Source organism: Salmo trutta, chromosome 37, assembly GCF_901001165.1.
Source record: "Salmo trutta chromosome 37, fSalTru1.1, whole genome shotgun sequence".
Lineage (NCBI taxonomy): Eukaryota > Metazoa > Chordata > Actinopteri > Salmoniformes > Salmonidae > Salmo > Salmo trutta.
In genome coordinates, this window is record NC_042993.1 from 33,870,415 (window position 1) to 33,890,520 (window position 20,106).

Below are 20,106 nucleotides of genomic sequence, written 5' to 3' on the forward strand. Positions count from 1 at the left end.
GAACTTATTTCGGCTTGTCATAACAAAGGGATTGACACGTTTGTCTGGTTTGTCCCCGAGACAAAGCGGGAACTAGACAAAACCACCAGGGGACCATGAGCGAACATCCTAAAAACGTCCTCAAGCACGTTCCCTTGGGTCCATCTCACAATGTCCTAAGGACTAGTAAAATTAACATCCTGAGAACTTCCTAAAAAAGGTCCTGGCAGTGATGGCCATCGGAACTTACAGGGAACCAGACAAAGGTCCCCAAGAGAAAGTTCCCTTGGATTTTGTGATTTGAGGGTCCCAGGCAGAGGCCAGTCTGAGCCCCCCACCCCACCCCTCCCTCCTTTTTATAGTAAAGACGTTATTTAACTGTAAAAATGACAGCGCCACTCTGTCTCACTATATGTAGCCCATGTATTTGATGCTGTCTTGCCAAAAAAAGAGTATGACACTCTTTTTGGCCAGACAGCATCAGATACATGGGCTACACATAGATGTCCTCTGCCTCGACGAAGATTGCGGTATTATCAGCAGCACCTGTCTTTTTAACTAAGAAATGCATATTGTATACCCCTAGAGTCTTAGGGCCCGGCGCTAGGTTTCTACAAAGCTTGCCTCGTCGAGAACCAGGATTCCCTTATACAGGTAAGCCTGAGGAAGTTCATGGCAGAAAAATAGCTAAATAGGGGTGGAGACCCGGTGTAAATCAGTAATGCCTTGCTATATGTCAGACCAATCAAATGCCTTGCTATATGTCAGACCAATCAAATGCCTTGCTTGGGCGGAGATACAATAGTGCTCACTAGATTAGTGTCATAGGTGCAACAGTGCGTGACTATTCTTTTTACAGTCTATGTTGAGGATGGTAGGAATTCACCAATTTAAACCCCATCAACATATGTTAATGTATGTCAATTTTGTGTATAGAGCACATTTAGGCCAAACTGAATTACGTTTTTCCTCCAGGTTGGCAATGTTGCTTTAACGGCTGTCGTGGTGAATGGATGACCAAAACGCAGACGGGATGTGAATGCTCATCTTTCTATTTAATTAGAATAAAATGAACACCAAAAAACAAGAAACAATAGACCGCCAGGAACCGTTAGCAGGCTAACATAAAGCAGTGCTAAAAACAACAACCCACAAACCCCAGGTGAAAAACACACTCCTAATATATGACTCCCAATCAGGAACAACGATATCCAGCTGTTCCTGATCAGGAGTCACAAGACTAACACAGAAACAGACATACTAGAAAACACATACAGACTTCTTCTGCCACGTCCTGACCAAAATACTACACAACTACTCCCTCTGCTGGTCAGGACGTGACAGTTGCAAACTATACTGAACAAAAATCTAAACGCAACATGTAAAGTGTTTGTCCCATGTTTCATGAGCTGAAATAAAAGATATCAGACATTTTCCATATGCACAAAAAGCTTATTTCTCAAAGAAAATGTGTAGTTTACATTACTGCTAGTGAGAATTTCTCCTTTGCCAAGATAATCCATCCACCTAACACCATCCACCTGACAGGTGTGGCATATCAAGAAGCTGATTAAACAGCATGATCATTACACAGGTGCACCTTGTGCTGGGGACAATGAAAGGCCACTCCAAAATGTGCAGATTGTCACACAACACAATTGGCAGGAATGTCCACCAGAGCTGTTGCCAGATAATTGAATGCTCATTTCTCTACCATAAGCCGCCTCCAACATAATTTTAGAGAATTTGGCCGGCCTCACAACTGCAGACCACGTGTAACCACGCCAGCCGAGGACCTCCAAATCCGGCTTCATCACCTGCTGGATCGTCTGAGACCAACCACACGGACAGCTGACGAAGGTGTGGGTTTGCACAACCAAAGAATATCTGCACAAACTGTCAGAAACCGTCTGCATGCTCGTTGTCCTCACTCATTGTCCTCACCAGGGTCTTGACCTGACTGCAGTTCAGCGTCATAACCGACTTCTGTGAGCAAATGCTCACCTTCGATGGCCACTGGCATGCTGGAGAAGTGTGCTCTTCACAGATGATTCCCAGTTTCAACTGTACCGGTCAAATGGCATCGTGTGGTGATCGGTTTGCTGATGTCAACGTTGTGAACAGAGTGCACTATGGTGGGGTTATGGTATAGGCAGGCATAAGCTACAGACAATGAACACAATTGCATTTTATCAATGGCAATTTTAATGCCCAGACGTCCTGAGGTCCTGGTGAGATCCTGAGGCCCATTGTCGTGCCATTCATCTGCCGCCATAACCTCCTGTTTCAGTATAATAAGGCACGGCCCCCCAAGGATCTGTACACAATTCCTGGAAGCTGAAAATGTCCCAGTTGTTCCATGGCCTGCATATTCACCAGACATGTCACCCATTGAGCATGTTTGGGATGCTCTGGATTGACGTGTACAACATTGTGTTCCAATTCCTGCCAATATCCAGCAATTTCGCAGAGCCATCGAAGAGGAGTGGGACAACATTCCACAGACCACAATCAACAGCCTGATCATCTCAATGCGAAGGATAGAGTTGCATGAGGCAAATGGTGGTCAAACCAGATACTGACTGGTTTTCTGATCCACGCCCCTACCTTTTTGTGAAAAGTATATGTGACCAACATATGCATATCTGTATTCCCAGTCATGTGAAATCCATAGGTTAGGGCCCAATGAATTTATTTCAATTGACTGATTTCCTTATATGAACTGGAATTCAGAAAAATCTTTGAAATTGTTTCATGTTGCGTTTATATTGTTGTTCAATGTACATTCAGATAACTTGATTACAGATCATGTAAACATAAAAATAAAACTTTCAAGCTGCAGTTGAAGAGCAATATTTTTCCACCATTGTTTTGTAGTAATGGAGGCTACATAATAATGTTTACACTGCATTGATTGGCCTACGTTAAATATTTTCACTTTGTGACGATCGTCAAAAGGAGTAGATCAAGGTGCAGCGTGGAAAGTGCTCATATTTATATTTATTTTAACTGAGAACACTCAAACAAAATAACAAACAAAGAAACCACGAACGTCACGTCCTGCAGGCTTACTGAGCTGACAAAAACAAGATCCCACACTGAAGGAGGGGGAAAAAAAAGGGCTGCCTAAGTATGATTCCCAATCAGAGACAACGATAGACAGCTGCCTCTGATTGGAAACCATACTAGGTCAATCACAGGAAGAAAAAAAAACATAGAAATATGACACAGAATGCCCACCCGATGTCACACCCTGACCTAACCAAACAAAGAAAAACGGCTCTCTCAGGTCAGGGCGTGACACACTTGTACTGAAGATAAGCTTTTACTTTTGATATGTCCTGTTATCATGGTTGCAATATGCTTCCAATTGTAAGCTTTTGAGATAAGAGGAATGGCACTATCAGCAACTATCACCTTCTACCACAGACAATGCCTCTCAGGCGATAGTTTGGTTCGACCCTCTTTAGGGATTGAGATTCCACATAACTATGATTGCATTTGGATGTCATGAAATAGGTCAGAAATACAGTATTGCAGAAAAGAAACATCTAAGCACTTTATAAAGGCACAGATTGGATTAAAATCGTATTCTGAATAATAAAGCCATGATTAGATTTTTATAATGATTATAACCTATTGTCTAATATTATAATAAAAATATGAATAGTTATGATTTAATTTCAAGAGCTAATTCAAATAGATTGCCATTGCAATTACTGAGTTAGTTTCATTTCATATTCCATAAGATATATAGTATATCTCATATTGGAGACTCAAGTTTAACATACTGTTTCAAATATGTACCATTTTGAAAATACACATACATCGCATACGTAATAATGGCAGTTAAACTCAATGGATTAATAGAGAACAACTACTCCCCTATCTATGTTATGGACTGGAAGCTATTTTACTGTACCATTTTGAAAATGCATCACTCCAATCCTACTTACATCGCATACACAATAATGGCATTTAAAGCTGCAATATGTAACTTGTTGGGCGACCAGACCAAATTCACATAGAAATGTGGCTTATACTGTAGATCTGTCATTGTCGTTGAATGCAAGTCTAAGAAGCTGTAGATCTGTTCTATGTGTTGTATTTCTTTGCTTCCCTTTTTTGTGTCTCGAGTCGGTTTTGTACACCAGCTTCAAACAGCTGAAATACAATATTTTTGGTTATGGAAAATATATTCCACTGTGGTTTAGATGGTACAATGATTCTCTACACTAACCTTGCTTGTTTTGTCATATAAACTGAAATTAGGCAAACTATTAGAATTTTAGCAACCAGGAAATGGCGGAGAGATTTATGCATAGTGCATTTCTATGCTTCAGCCGTAAAATATTATGCTCTGCTCGAGGCATAATAAATAAATAAAATAAAACATCGCCATCAAAATCTGTCTGTTTAAGCTACAGATATCTGTTGTTTTACATGGGCTGCGTCTCAAATGCCGATTTCGACTTTCTGCATTTGCGGTGGAAGGTGGCAGAGCTACAGCGGTGTTTGTCAGGCCAGGAGACATCTCGAAAATCCGTCTTCTAACAAAAACGTCTGTAGTGTCCAAACGGTTTGTCCTACAAATTAACATAACCCCTCAATAGAAAGATTACTCTCACGATGATGTTTTGCTCTACGAGTGTCACGGTACGCGTAGGAAGGTAACCTGTTACCGGGCCGAAAAAGTTATGGAAGTGAATAGGGCATTTCCACATCAAAGGTATACAGGTAATACCACGGTAAAATGTATTTGATTTTTATCCTAAGCTTTCTTAGAATTTCGATATAGAACAGACACTTGAAAACATACTTCCTTTTGATTACATTTTTGACTATCTGTTTTTCCATGTATGAATCTGTTATTCAATGCATGTCTATGGGCTAATATTGGTAAGGCCAAATTCTATGTTTCATCAAATATATACAGTACCTGCCAAAAGTTTGAACACACCTACTCATTCAAGGGTTTTTCTTTATTTTTACTATTTTATACATTGTAGAATAATAGTGAAGACATCAAAACTATGAAATAACACATATGGAATCATGTAGTAACCAACATTGTTTTAAACAAATAATATTTTATATTCTTCAAAGTAGCCACCCGTTAATTGAAATGCATTCTGTCATCAAGGCACAGGGTGGCTACTTTGAAGAATCTGAAATGTAAAATATATTCTGATTTGTTTAACATTTTTTCGGTTACTAAATGATGTGTTATTTCATAGTTTTGAAGACACTATTATTCTACAGTGTATAATATAGTAAAAATAAAGAAAAACCCTTGAATGAGTAGGTGTGTCCAAACCTTTGACTGGTACTGTATATATTTGATGAAACATTGAATTTGGCCTTACAAGGTGCACCTGTGTAATGATCATGCTGTTTAATCAGCTTCTTGATATGCCACACCTGCAGTTGGATGGATTATCTTGGCAAACAAGAAATACTCACTAACAGGAATGTAAACAAATTTGTGCACAAAATTTGAGAGAAATACACTTTTTGTGCATATGGAACATTTCTGGGATCTTTTATTTCAGCTCATGAAACATGGAACTAACACTTTAGATGTTGCGTTTATATTTTTGTTCACTGTAATATGGGCTACTTTTATGTACAGTGTGTGTACTTACATTGTTACTACCAGGGTTATGTTTACCAGCTAGAAATATTGTAATCAGATTACATATATTTTTTAAAAACTAGATGATTATTTTGAGTATTACTTTTAAATTCAGAAAGGATGTTTGCGAAAAAATATATTTCACTCTTCTTTGTTTTCTCAATGACATTCAAATCAGCATTGAAAAAAGGCACAAATTTAAGTTTGTTCCAACTGAGCGAGTCTGACCACAGATCAGAGACCACTATGATGACACACCAAATGTGTTTGATGGATCGCGGGAAAAGAGCAGGAACAGGCTTTGGTAGGCTACAGTCCAAGATATGTCTTGCATTGGTGCTACTGCTGTCGGCATCCAAAGATTATTCAATTTGAATAAACGCTTGGAGGTAAGGATGACAGCAGTGGTGTCGTCTACGGTGATACGGATATCACTTATTATTGATATCTACATGGCGCATTGATGTGAATCACACTGCTGCTCTCTCATTTAGCCATTTGCGCTTTATGGATTGTGGTTGTTGTGGACGGCTGTTCACAAATCTAAATGTGTAATTGAACCGAAAAATGGTTGAATTCAAGAAGTTTAAGCTGCCTGTAAAGCATTGTTTTTGAAACCAGTGGATAGCCAATGAAAAATGCGCTCTTGCAACAGCTGCATAGTGCAGATCCCAGCCTGTGGAATAAAAGTGGGGTTTTTATTGTTCAATCTAATTCATGCTGATTTAAAAAAAAAGAAAAGAAGATCCATTGGTCTAATGGACACATGATCAAACTCATACACTTTTGAATAGACCTAAATGGGCAGTCTGTAGTTGCTACATCCATTTCTGGATTTATAAATTATATTAATGTAAAGATAGAATTTAATCGTATTATTATATGTAGTAAAAAGCGAGGGGTTAGAAGAATCCTACATAACCAACCCATAAAGTAAAATTTTACATCCATGTATGGCCAGCTATGTAAACTAACATTTATTTACCCTGCAATAGATGTAGTTCAATTGGTAACATACATCCAAAAGTAACGGAACGTAATCAGATTACATTACTGAGGTTGGGTAATCCAAACGTTACGTTACTGATTACAATTTTGGACAGGTCTACTAGTAACTGTTAACGGATTAGATTTAAAATGTAACCTACCCAACCCTGGTTAGTACAGTAGGTAATCTCAGCACCCAGAATAACCAATGAGAGACTACACTGTCTGCTACTTATGTAGCTACCTAGAATGCAGGATTTTAGCACCACATGCAATTAAGTGGTAATGTTGTTTTCTCTATTTCTTCTTACAAACCATTCCAAAGTTAGGGAAAGAACAATTCAACTTGTTGAAGCCTATCAGTCTGTTTTTGTTAACCCCTATTTATATATTTTTTTAATGGGGGTAACCCATACTAGTAATGGCTCATAACCTTCACGCAAAATACTTTTTGTCAGATGATAAATTATTTGATTACATGAGAAGAAAGCCCAGTCAGAACCATTTGTGCCATAAATTCAATATGGATCTATTCTCAATAGCTACTATTGCATGTCAGGACCTACAATAATATTTAGGACTAGCGTAACATGGGCCTCTATACAGTATGCTGAAAAGCATCAGTGTGTGTGTGTGTGTGCATGTGTGTGTGTGCATGCGTGTGCGTGTATGTGTGTGTGTGTGTGTGTGCGTGTGTGTGAATGCGGGCATGGGGTGGCAGGTAGCCTAGTCGTTAGAGCGTTGGGCCGGGAACCGAAAGGTTGCTAGATCGAATCCCCAAACTGAAAAGGTAAAAATCTGTCGTTCTGCTCCTGAACAAGGCAGTTAACCCACTGTTCCTAGGCTGTCATTGTAAATAAGAATTTGTTCTGAACTGACTTGCCTGGTTAAATAAAGGTATAAATATAATATATAAATAAATATGCCTGTCCCTACAGCAGTCCAGGGAGTGGTCATGGCAAGTGCTGAGATCACAGTGTCCTCAAGGAACATAGTGATGGTGAAGGAGGAGGAGGAAGGGGAGCACTGTGAGAGCCGCAAGACTCAGGTCATCCTCGATCTGCAGCCCATCATACAGGGGTAAGACTTTAAACCACAGCTGCAATTCAAAGAGGGGGCACTGGACACAACAGGGTGGAGGGTTTGAGTTACCATTTGGACAAAACGCAAAAGTCTCTAAATTCTATTTGCAATTAGTAACTAATTTAATTTATCATTACTGCGTGATGTAATTACACTAAGAAATTACAAATATAACAAAAAAACGTTTTTTTTTTAAGTGTACAAAGTGTGCTTTTCTAGACATCCAAGTTGTCAGTTATAAGATCAAGAATAAGATAAAACTGTCGTTGAAGTGTTGAATTCTGATAGCAGGTTCTCTTATATACTGTACATTGTAACAGCTGCCTCAGTGGGAGTGGTGAATATTGCATGAAATAGTGGACTTTGTTGCCTCCTACAGGGCAAATGAGGACAACGCTGACACTGGCTCTACTGTCCTAGCCATAGAGACACATCATGGTAAGATTCCACAAGACGCTTTGTTTCTTATTGCTTATTTGTATGACCAATATTTTAATTCATTACTACATTCAATGTGGAGATTAGATGTGTATTGTATACATCATCTAGTAATTTTTTTAAACTGGATATATCATTCGTATTATTTTGTTTTGTTGTGTTTTTGATGTACGGATGCTTGCTTGTGATATTGTGTATGTTATATACTGTGTGTTTATATTGTATTTTACCATTATGGATGCTAGAAGACAATCTTGCGGAGGGTGAGGAGGTTGAGTATGGATACCCCATCACCTGTGGCGAAAGCAAAGCAGTCCTCCTGTTTAAGAAGTTTGTCTGTCCTGGCATCAACGTCAGATGTGTCAAGGTACCAGTCATCAAGTAACTTGTTCATCAGTACTGTGTGTCACTAAGAAACACGCTGGCGTGTACATGTGTGTACCTGTGTGTGTGCTGTTTTTGTGTGTGGGGGGGGGGGGGGTTTGTGTGTTTGTGTGTTTGTGTTCATAGATCGTTTTGCATTGTTGATATGAAAGCATGTGAGATTTTTTTATTATTATTTAACTCTTTCTGTGCCTGTGATTCTCTGTGTTGCTTTTTCTCCTCCCTGCAGTTCAATGACCAGCTGATCAGCCCCAAGCAGTTTGTTCACATGGCAGGGAAAGCCACACTGAAGGACTGGAAGAGGGCCATCCGACTGGGAGGGGTGATGCTCAGGTAGGCTGCGTCATACTGGGTGTAGGGCAGGGTTTACATTTACATTTTGGTCATTTAGCAGACGCTCTTATCCATAGATACTTACAGTCAGTGCATACAACTAAAGAAGCTAAGACAACCACATATCACAAGTAAAAACTTTATTAAATAAAGCATCTATAAGCAGAATCAGTGCTAGGAAAAAGACAAGTGCAGTTTGGGGTCATTATGTGTCTGGGATCTTCTTGTTTTGCCTGCATTGGGTTACCTGGAGTTTTTTTGCCCCATACATTCCACTAGCAGTTAGTAAGCAGCGTTCTTGTGGTGGTAGGATCACATATCACGCTGTCAAATTGCTGAGTGATGCATTTCACACCCCATCTTCGTGTTTGCACTTGTTCTCTGTCCATCTGTGGTTTAGTCTGCTGCCTTCATCTCTACATATCAGACCAGAAGCTTTTGTTACAAGCAAAGCTTTGATAAAACATTGAATTCATAAACCACTTGTAAACATTTCACTGTGAAATACACATATTGCCGCAACTAGAAGTAGCTATTTTCAGACTGGATTAGATATAGTGATAAAAGTGTTTATTATTATATAACTAATCATAAAATAAATATACTAAACCAGTCTCCTTCTCCCAAATCTTCTCTTATGTCCTCTATGCAGGAAAATGATGGACTCAGGTCAGATTGACTTCTACCAGCATGACACAGTGTGCACCAACACCTGCCGCAGCACCAAGTTTGACGTGTTGATCAACAGCACCCGCTTCCTTCCGGGCAGCGCCATGCAGCCCCCCCCTTCCCCTCTGCCAAGTGAGCCTATCAGCCAATCAGCCAATGGCTGACTACACACTGCCCAGTCTGTCTATCAGCCGAGGGCTTACCCAACTACAGTACACATTTACTATGTACACATTTACTCTCTCATATCCCGTGGCTGCTGCCATTTTTTTAACTGCTGTTTTGACCCCTGCACAAACTACACTTCACCTTCATAAACTGCACCACTCATATTTTGAAATGGACTACATCAAAACATCAATGAATAATTGCCCTCAGCAGTCTTTGGTGTGGCACCTATTTTATCACTGCACAGGGCAGTGACTGGAATCTAGAAGTAGGAAAACAATTACATTTAGGGGCCTCAAGTTCTCCTCAGCAGCGCATAGAACTTGGATTGAAAACCCTGTGCTGTGAAGGCACTTGCAGAGTCACACAGTTGTTACCACTGCTTACAACCAAATGTCTACAACAGAACTGAATCAGAATTTGAGCTAGTGATATGAGTGATGACATGAGATGTTGGAGGAGTGATTTGATGTGTGTTGGTGGCTCTCTGTGTATAGTAGATGGAGGCCATGCTGCAGTGTCAGATGAGGGGCTAGAGGAGAAGGCCTACACTACAGTGGAGTGGAGCCCTGGGCCAGCTCCTCCCATCACCAGCACAGCCAATGGACATGTCAAGAGGAAAAGGGGTGATATCATCCCTGGTCAGTATAGCAACAACAGGGATACATTGATAGTTAGCTTAATGTAAACACACACAAACAGGCACGCGCTTACGCACACACGTTCACACACACAGACTGTATAAACACACACACTAACGCACGCATGGTGGCACGCACTCACACATGCACACACACACACTCACACACACACTCACACACACACGTGTTTCTTAGGGACTTACAGTACTAAGGAAAGTCACTTTGATGACTAAAAAGGCATCCTGGTCACATCTGACGTCTTGACATACACACACACATTCCCCCAACACCATTCCACTTTCCTAATCATGCCACGTCTCTTGCCTTTCTCTAGATGGCAGTCTAAGCTTTTGGAGAGGCATAGCAGACGTTGGCCTGATGGGGGAGGTGTTATCCAGTTTCCGCACAGAACTGGTGGCCATGTTGAGAGGAGTGGAGGTCCGCAGTGAGAAGGCCATTTTGCAAGAAGCCGGTGAGCTTACACACTCTGTGACAGGTTCCCACAAATACTTACATAATACATACATGTATGAAATATCAGAGAGTAATAAAATGTAATGTTCTGTGGGTAACATGTACACTGAGTGTACAAATCATTAAGAACACCTTCCTAATATTGAGTTGCACCCTCCCTTTTGCCATCAGAACAGCCTCAATTTGTCGGGGAATGCACTCTATAAGGTGTCGAAAGCGTTCCACAGGGATGCTGGCCCATGTTGACGCCAATGCTTCTCACAGTTGTGTCAAGTTGGCTGGATGTCCTTTGGGTGGTGGACCATTCTTGGTACACACGGGAAACTGTTGAGCACCTGTACTCAGTGTATTTAGCAGGTTTATATAGAGGGAGGTGGATTGGCAAGAGTTTCGTAGAAAAAAAGTATAATTGGGGATTGGTTAATTTGTTGGACTGATTTATTTGAATTGCCTGTCTATTTGTTGTTACTGTAATGTGTTTTGTTGTGTCAGATGCTGTTGTGCTGAACTCCCTTTCTGAGATGTTTGGGCTGCTGGACTCAGTGAGGAGGGTTCTGGACCTGAGACGCAGTGAGACTGATGACAACCAGCAGCAGGTCCACAATGCTCTTAATGGTGAGAGAATGTAAGCTTGGATGTGAGCTTGGAATGAGAAAACATACACTCTTGGAAAAAAGGGTTCAAAAAGGGTTCTTCGGCTGTCCCCATTGGAGAACCCTTTTCGGTTCCAGGTAGAACCCTTTTCGGTTCCAGGTACAACTATTTTGGGTTCCATGTAGAACCTTCTGTAATGGGTTCTACCTGGAACCAAAAGGGGGTCTTCAAAGGGTTCTCCTATGGGATTCTAGATTGCACAACACCATTTATATTGTACTTACAATATATAGGTTTGGATCCCTGCACTAAAAGTAACACCATTGCTTAAGTTATTTTTGCTTACCTGATATGTATACAGACTATTACTATGTTAGGTTTCCTTATTTCACTTGTGGTTAACCGTGGGGTGTTGGGTTGAGTGCGCAGAGATTAACACAGAGACAGTGAGGTTTTAGTCAGCAAACACAACTTTACTAGGCCATAAAATAAACATAACAAAGAAAATCACGTAGGTTTGGCTCGGTCCTTCTTCTCAGCTTTGGCGCTGTGTCGGTCTCTCCCGGTTCTCTCTGGTGGTGTGCCACAGTGCCAAACGTCGCATCACGTACCTCCCCTCTATTATCACCCCCCGGGGTAGACCTCCTGGGATACCACACACTGTTCATTGCCCGATGTTATACCAGTACAACCATGTGTCCTTCCTCAGTGCTGGAGGACCAGTTGCAGGACCAGAGGAAGCCGAGGCAGGATGAGCCCCCACCCAGCCCTGGTCACCTCTACATGGGCAGCTTCTCCAAGGCCACCCTCTCAAAGTGCCCGCGGCTGCATCACTCTAGCTCTTTCACCACCCAGCCTCAGAACCAGACCACACAATCGTCCATCGTCTTATCTCCAATCACCACATCCCCAGTGGGTCAGCCTCTCAATGTGGCCGGCCTGCCTGTGGCCACACTGGCCCAACTCCCCACCGGCTCCCAGCTCTTCACCCACTACACCACTGGCAACACCTCTGCAGGAAAGAGAGGCAGCACCAGGTCTGTGGCTCTCCATGCAGCCTCCAGGGTGACTGTGCGCAACACAACCACAGAGTCATCGGTGGGGACCCCTCTACAGGTGCTTCATCTAACCCAGAAGAGGGAGCAGGACTCTGGGGACATGGAGAGCCAGAGGCTGGGGGAGGAGAGGATAGTACTTGTGCAGCAGGAGGTACTACTGGACACTCCAGGGATTCAGACACACTAGGCTGGGAACAGTGGGGGCTCAATCAGAGATGGAGGAAGAGGGGGAGGAGGAGGAGCAAGGAAGGGTTGTATAATGTAGAGCATGTCTTTGGCACGAAGACGGCATTAAAAGAACGTAAAACCATGTGAGAGAAGAGAGAACCATAAGGAATACAGTTGAAAGAGAATAGAGTGAGCGAGCGAGAGAGTGTGTGTGTGTGACTGTGTGTCTGTGTGGAAGAGAGCAAGAAGGTGAACTTTGCCATGTCATGTCATGAGTAACTCCCCACAGACATTTCAGATTTTAGGCTATATGTGTAACATAATTTTAACGTACAGTACTTTTTCACATGGTGTTTATTACTGCAGGGCCCATAGTACTTTAATTACCCATGGTCTTCATAATCAAGGACATTGATATACTTAATGATAGGGGAGAGTGGGCTACGTTGAGCCATTTCTCTGTCAAGGGAAATATTGTATTCTTTCTAACAAAGATGTCTACATTTATTTCAGGATGTTGTGTATCCCTGGAAATAATCAGAATTATGTAAAAATTACAGTTTTGCGGGACAAGGTAAGTTAAGCCGCCTATTTCTGTACTGAATTAAATATTCCCACTACTGTTTTAAAACACTGTCTACCTTTATTTCCTAAACACAAATCAACACAATCACAATCGCTTTTTTGTGTTTTAATAATTTAAAGCATATTTAACACTGGCTTAAAACCTAATAAACTCTTTGTACTTTTTTAAAACACTTTTAACTTAGGCCCTGTTGTCACCTCATATCCCAGCGATAATGAGAAGAAAACACTTACATTTGCTCAACTTGCCATTGGCTCATCTTACCCTAAGGCCATTGGCTCAACTTTCACCCCATGGCAAACATTTTGACTATATTACCCCACACAGCTACAAGGATGCACTTTCATGCTAGGTTTAGGGCCTCATATTGAAGCTTATAGAGACCCCCAACTGATGTACAGAACGATCTTAAAATGATCTACACTGGTTTAGATACAGTACAAGCATCATGAAACCTCTAACACAATAAATACATTTTTTGGACCTAACTTGCTTACCACTTTTTCCATGTGGTTTCTTTCTTCACAGAGCTCTTCTTAAATATTTGGTCAAATAAGAAATGTTTTTTGTATGGTTTCCTAAAAACAAGAGTGGCCTAACTTACCCCTTTGGCTCAGCTTACCCCACTCTCCCCTACAGGGTTTTATCACAACCTCTTCAGTAGTTCTCATCAACTCCTGTAAATCACAGCTTGTATTCATAAAGCGTATGATTGCTGCTCTTGGATCAGTTTTGTATTTTAAATCATAATGAATAAAAGGGGGGGCCTGATCCTTAAACAGCACTCCTACTCTGAGACGCAGAACTCACTGTTCCTCTCAAGAACACCAGGAGATAGGAACCATCTGTGCTATTATCATTTGGCTGTTTGTTCTGCTCTGGGTTCTGAATTATCATAGCAGAACCCAGAATGGAACAAACGGCCAAATGATAATAGCGCAGATGGTTCCTCTTTCCTTTAGTTCAGATTTGATTACATATTGGCATCAAAATGACAGCACAGACTGGGCAGTACTCTAGCAAGTCCAAAGTTGTCGAAAGGATTTTGTGTGCAAACATTAGAATATTCATTTACATTTACATTTAAGTCATTTAGCAGACGCTCTTATTCCTTTAAATCTTTTTTCTTCCTGAAGTTTGCACAAGTTCAAATTAAAAACTTTGTTGTCCATTTTTGTTAGTAATGGAATGCTCCATGATAAATGTTTTGGTTGTTATAGGTTCTGATGCATACACATCTAATGTTTTATTATTTTGTATACTATAAAAATAAATATTCACACAACATGTATAAGCCTCCCAGAAATGTATTCGGTAAACCACCAATGTTTCGGCATCATATTGCCTTCTTCAGGGTTATTATTATGTATAACAAAATATTTTGCGTTATTATTTATCATACCGAGTGATGCGTCTGTAGTGTTATAGTTTTCTCTTTTTTAGTGGCTCCAGTTACTGTTTAGATCCCTTTCTTATTGATATGAGACCATCTGTTTTCTGATACTGTCCCACTTTTGTTATAAATACCCAGGAAATGGAGCCAATATTTCACTATGCGCTCCCATCACCTAAAGTTGTGGAGGAGATGAGAAGAGAAAAAATATGGGGAAAAAGTTAATGATTTTGTGATTCTTTTTTAAACCTGCCAACATGTTTGCTACAGTTTTAAGCAAAACTTTTTTAATGTTTGTCACTTTCCTCCCACATCATCTACCTAACAACGATTGCAGAAATATATATATTGAAACTTCATAGCACCTTTAATTGTGAGAGTAAATGCACTACATTGAGTAAGATTGATAATGACAATTGTACAAACTTGTTATGTAAAAGTTTAATTAAAAACCCATTGCATATGAGATCTCTATGTGTGAATTCATTCAGTAGAAAAATGAAAGACCGATGACAACAACCCACACTGTCATTGCTTTACATTTACATCGTAATACCGTGATTGTAGGGTTGGCACAGAGGTTGGAGGCTTATAGAGCGGAGGTAGCGGTATGGAGTTACCATGGGTTTCTTTTACAAAAAAAGGTGCAGAGTTCCAGATTCAGTGAGGAATATTGAAATTGCATAATTTTGTTGGTTTGTTTTTTGGGACAAAACTTTGGGAAAATATTCCACTGGGCACAGACACCAGTTCAAATTCTAGTTTTTATTTACATTTGGTTGAGTTGTCAACTAACGTGAATTCAATGTGAACTCAACAAAAAATGTCCCCATGTCATTGGATTTAGGTTCAAAGTTGGGTGAAAAAATTATGAAATTCCGTTGAAGTTTTTGGTTGAAATTACATGGAAACCATGTTGATTCAACCAGTTACATCAAGGCAACTATGGGTAGGTGCACCCCGGAGTAGTGGGCATGTGGGTGTGTTGAAAGGAAGGAGTGGGCGTGTAAAAAGGAGTAGGTGTGTCAAAAGGTTTTGGCTAGATGGTACACAGCTTATGTAAAAAACAATGTTTTTATCGTAGCAGGTTAAGATAATTAACGTAGCAGGTTAGGATAATTAGCATAAGGTTAGGAAAGGGTTTTATTGTATTTTATTTAACCTTTATTTAAGCAGGGAGTCATGCTGAGACCACGGTCTATTTCGCAGATGAACCCTGAATGAACACATCAATAAACAACAATTACACTATACATGAAAAGCAAACACAAAACACGGGTAATGGTTAGTTTAAATGCAGAAAGGGTTAGGTGGTGCGGTATGACTAATTAGCTGCTTGCTTTCGAAACGCCCACTCCTTGCCCCACACCCATACTCTGATCGCCATATGGGGCTGCAGCTACCCCCTTCTCGCTCAAGGGCCGAATGAATCCCAATAAACTATAGCTGCAGACCTCATCTCTCAGGCCCCTCTCATTGAGAAGGGTGTGTTTGCTGTCCGCAATTCGCGTTTCCACTAGATAAAATGTTCTATGTTGTAAAAATGTATGACAACAGAAATTCGCTTTTTTGTCTTAATTTACGGCATGAGGTTAGCAGTGTGGTTAAGGTTAGGGTTAGGTTTAAAATAAGATTTAACGAAGATAAATCGTAGAAATAGGCGGGGTTAATGACTTTGTGGCTCTGTTAACTAGTGACGTCCTGCAATTTGGGGTGTTCTTGCAAGTGGGTGTTCCTGCATCTCCCCCCCACCCCACACTGTGAGCAAAACAATTTTGTAGCCACTCTCTTGACAGCATAGATATATATATTTTGGGGTTTTAGAGTTAATTTTGTGCAATTCTATACATTTTGCCATGGAGTGTAGAGAGAATGTTGCTGTTTTACAGCTCATTTCCTGCAATTCTACACATTTTTTTCAATAGGGCGGAGAGAAATATTTGCTACATTGGGCTAAATCAGGGTGACAGTGTGTTTCTTGGAGGACTTAAACAAATCTACTTCGAAACAAAAGTATACACCTCAGACACATGGTTATGGGCTCAAAGAAATTAAGACACCTGTAACATGTCAGATATAGAGTTGAAATGTATTACATTTTGAGTTTGCATCCCAATATTACACTTTATAGACATCACAGAATACTGAAATATAACAAAACCGTAAAAAAAATTATGTTTATTAATTAACATTCCACCCATTAGGCCACTAGGTAATTTGACTGGAGGAAAGGGTTACATTGAAGTGAGACTGACTAACAAAATGACTGCCCCCCGGCCGGTATTTTGACCTGCTAACAAGTTTAGATAGCTGGCCGCTAAACTAATTTAGTAATATAAAAAATGTTAGCTGACATGGGCTAATTGACTATCAGTGACTGATATAACAAGAGGAAACTGATGATGCGCAACCAAATTTTGAAATTGCACATTGTGTATTATATTATTCTAACTCACAACAGTAAGTTGAGACCATGACTGTTCCCAAAAAATAAAAATAAAATTTGTCCATCCCTGATCTAGCTAGTACTGTCACACCCTGATCTGTCTCACCTGTCTTTGTGATTGTCTCCACCCCCCTCCAGGTGTCGCCCATCTTCCCCATGATCCCCTTTGTATTTATTCCTGTGTTCTCTGTTTGTCTGTTGCCAGTTCGTTTTATTCATCTAACCTACTAGCGGTTTTCCCCTTGCTCCTGTCTTGTCTATAGTTCCTGTTCTCTAGTTTTCCCGGTTTTGACCTTTCTGCCTGCCCTGAGCCTGCCTGCCGTCCTGTACCTTTGCCTCACTACTCTGGATTACCGACCTCTGCCTGCCCTGACCCTGAGCTTGTCTGCCGTCCTGTACCTTTTCCCCACTACTCTGGATTACCGACCTCTGCCTGCCCTGACCCTGAGCTTGTCTGCCGTCCTGTACCTTTTCCCCAATACTCTGGATTACCGACCTCTGCCTGCCCTGACCCTGAGCTTGTCTGCCGTCCTGTACCTTTTCCCCACTACTCTGGATTACCGACCTCTGCCTGCCCTGACCCTGAGCTTGTCTGCCGTCCTGTACCTTTTCCCCACTACTCTGGATTACCGACCTCTGCCTGCCCTGACCCTGAGCTTGTCTGCCGTCCTGTACCTTTTCCCCACTACTCTGGATTACCGACCTCTGCCTGCCCTGACCCTGAGCTTGTCTGCCGTCCTGTACCTTTTCCCCAATACTCTGGATTACCGACCTCTGCCTGACCTGACCCTGAGCCTGCCCATGTTCGATTTAATAAACTTTTGTTACTTTGACACTGTCTGCACCTGGGTCTTACCTTCAAACCTGAAAAGTACACACATAGCTCTAAGAATAGCTTGTCACTTGTCAATTACTACGGACCCTTAGATATGAGTGTGTCACACCTTTTTTCAGACGGACCTATGGGATGTTTGAGGGCGGTGTTCAACGCCCACATGCAGGAACGCCCCAAAAGTAGGAACGCCACACAATCACACACTGTTGCTCTCATCTCTCAGGCCCATCAGTTACAAACCTCTCAGGGAAAACAAACCCCCTCTTTCAATTGGCTCCAGGATGATTATTTTCTATTGGCTCTTCCTAGTTGTCGCAGTATTTCATTTATTTTATTTTACCCTTATTTTACCAGGTAAGTTGACTAAGAACACATTGGCCACTAGTCGGTAAGCCTTTCCTGACTGCAAACAAAAAATTGAATAAAGTGTGTGGATGTATGGATAATTTGAGCCGCACTACATTACCTACACAGGTCTGATGTCATGATGTTATCGAGACTGCTTAGCCTGTGACATTGATGTAACATAATTCAGTGTTTCCCAATGGAACCCGTAGCATACTGTATATTACACAGAGAACGAAGCTGTCTGGATTCCCTGATTCCATCTGAGAGGTGCTGTAGGTTTGAATCCAACCCCCAATCACTAACCTATTCATCAGGGCTCAGCTGAAGTGACCGCCTGCCGCTGCTGTGGAATCTCTCTGATCTAAATATATGGCAATGACAGAGGCTCTGTTCAACATTTATATCAGATCTCTGTCCCTTTATTAGGTTGAGGAAAGCATCCATGAGAACCTGAGTCAAACTGACAATTTAGCTGCTGGTCTAGTTGACCACTTAACACATCCACACTGTCAGTGTACCTCTGTCCACCTATCCTTGTATTGGATTCAGGCAGCATATTATCCCAACCCCCACATCTGTGTGGCAAATTACCCTCCGGTTTCAAAGTGGCTAAGTCAATTTGTGGTGTGGTTGGACTATTAAGGTGCAAAATGGCTGCCTGCATCACCCAGGTGTGATTCCAGATGCTAGCTTGACATTCACTTTGCTCCTTTGGTCAAATTGAATCATTTGCAGAGTAATCCATCGCTCATCTGCCATCCCCGGCTAACTACATTAGAGACTGGGACGTGAGCTCTCCTTGCAGGCTCAGAGACGTCGCTCTCGGCAGGGGTGTGCGTCTGTTTCCCCTATTTAATCCAATCCAGCGTCTCTAATGTTCAGGCGGGGCAACAAAATGAATGATGAAACAGCCTGCAAATGGAGGTTTGATCCAATTGGGCGTTCTGGGGCCACAGTGTTGAATGACATTCAAACTCTGTTCTAATGCTACCTTGGATCATTCTAGTATCCCACTGGGCACAAAATGGTTGAATCAACGTTGTTTCAATGTAATCTGTCAACGTATTGTGACATTGAATCTATGTTTGAAACACATTTGGATTTACAAAAGTAATCAACCATTACTGTTTCTTATAATTCCAACCAGCGTTGCAAGCATTGAAATTAAGGTAAAACTTCAATTTAAAGACAATAACTTTACTTGACTAACTAGTTGTTAGATCAGTCATGTATATGTTGAAATTGCATTGCTAATTTCACATAGAACGGCTAGAAAACTGAAACACAATTTATGTCATGTGGTGTTGTAAATACTTTGAACATGCAACATCAGATCCATGTCACATTTTCACTGCCATTTTCAACCTCTCCCTGACTCAGTATGTAATACCTACATGTTTCAAGCAGACCAGCATAGTCCCTGTGCTCAAGATTGCTAAGGTAACCTGTCTAAATGACTATCACCCCATAGCACTCACATCTGTGACAATGACATGCTTTGAAAGGCTGGTCATGGCTCACATCAACAATATCATCCTAGACACTCTGGACCCACTCCAATTTGCATACCACCCCAACAGATCCACAGCACTCCACACTGCCCTTTCTCACCTGGACAAAAAGGAACACCTATGTGAGAATGCTGTTCATTAACTACAGCTCAACGTTCAACACCATAGTGCCCTCGAAGCTCATCACTAAGAACTATCAGCTCAAATATAAATAACATGAGCATGTCTACTTATGATAAGTTTCCCAGTAAAGCAATAAAAACAATCAAGCATCCCAGAAAAGTGCTAAAAAAAGCCCACACTGCCCTTTCTCACCTGGACAAAAAGGAACACCTATGTGAGAATGCTGTTCATTAACTACAGCTCAACGTTCAAC

The 20,106-nt window shown here is 41.2% G+C and overlaps 1 protein-coding gene across 8 annotated transcripts in view; it reads left to right on the forward strand.

Moving 5' to 3' along the window:
* Nucleotides 1-13,176, forward strand: part of LOC115177441 (glucocorticoid modulatory element-binding protein 1) — a 31,448-nt gene extending 18,272 nt beyond the window's left edge. For 4 of the 8 annotated variants that reach the window (XM_029738208.1, XM_029738211.1, XM_029738210.1 and 1 more), the window contains exons 2-10: nucleotides 7,540-7,681; nucleotides 8,064-8,122; nucleotides 8,368-8,489; nucleotides 8,736-8,839; nucleotides 9,492-9,640; nucleotides 10,174-10,317; nucleotides 10,652-10,789; nucleotides 11,284-11,406; nucleotides 12,095-13,176. In XM_029738208.1, coding sequence (XP_029594068.1) covers nucleotides 7,557-7,681; nucleotides 8,064-8,122; nucleotides 8,368-8,489; nucleotides 8,736-8,839; nucleotides 9,492-9,640; nucleotides 10,174-10,317; nucleotides 10,652-10,789; nucleotides 11,284-11,406; nucleotides 12,095-12,630 — 1,500 coding nt within the window. In that variant the 5' untranslated portion in view covers nucleotides 7,540-7,556 and the 3' untranslated portion in view covers nucleotides 12,631-13,176. Of the gene's footprint in view, nucleotides 1-565; nucleotides 634-954; nucleotides 1,142-4,532; nucleotides 4,717-7,539; nucleotides 7,682-8,063; nucleotides 8,123-8,367; nucleotides 8,490-8,735; nucleotides 8,840-9,491; nucleotides 9,641-10,173; nucleotides 10,318-10,651; nucleotides 10,790-11,283; nucleotides 11,407-12,094 lie in introns of those variants that run through there. The other 4 variants (XM_029738207.1, XM_029738203.1, XM_029738204.1 and 1 more) reach the window with 4 other exon arrangements.
* Nucleotides 13,177-20,106: the final 6,930 nt, after the last annotated feature.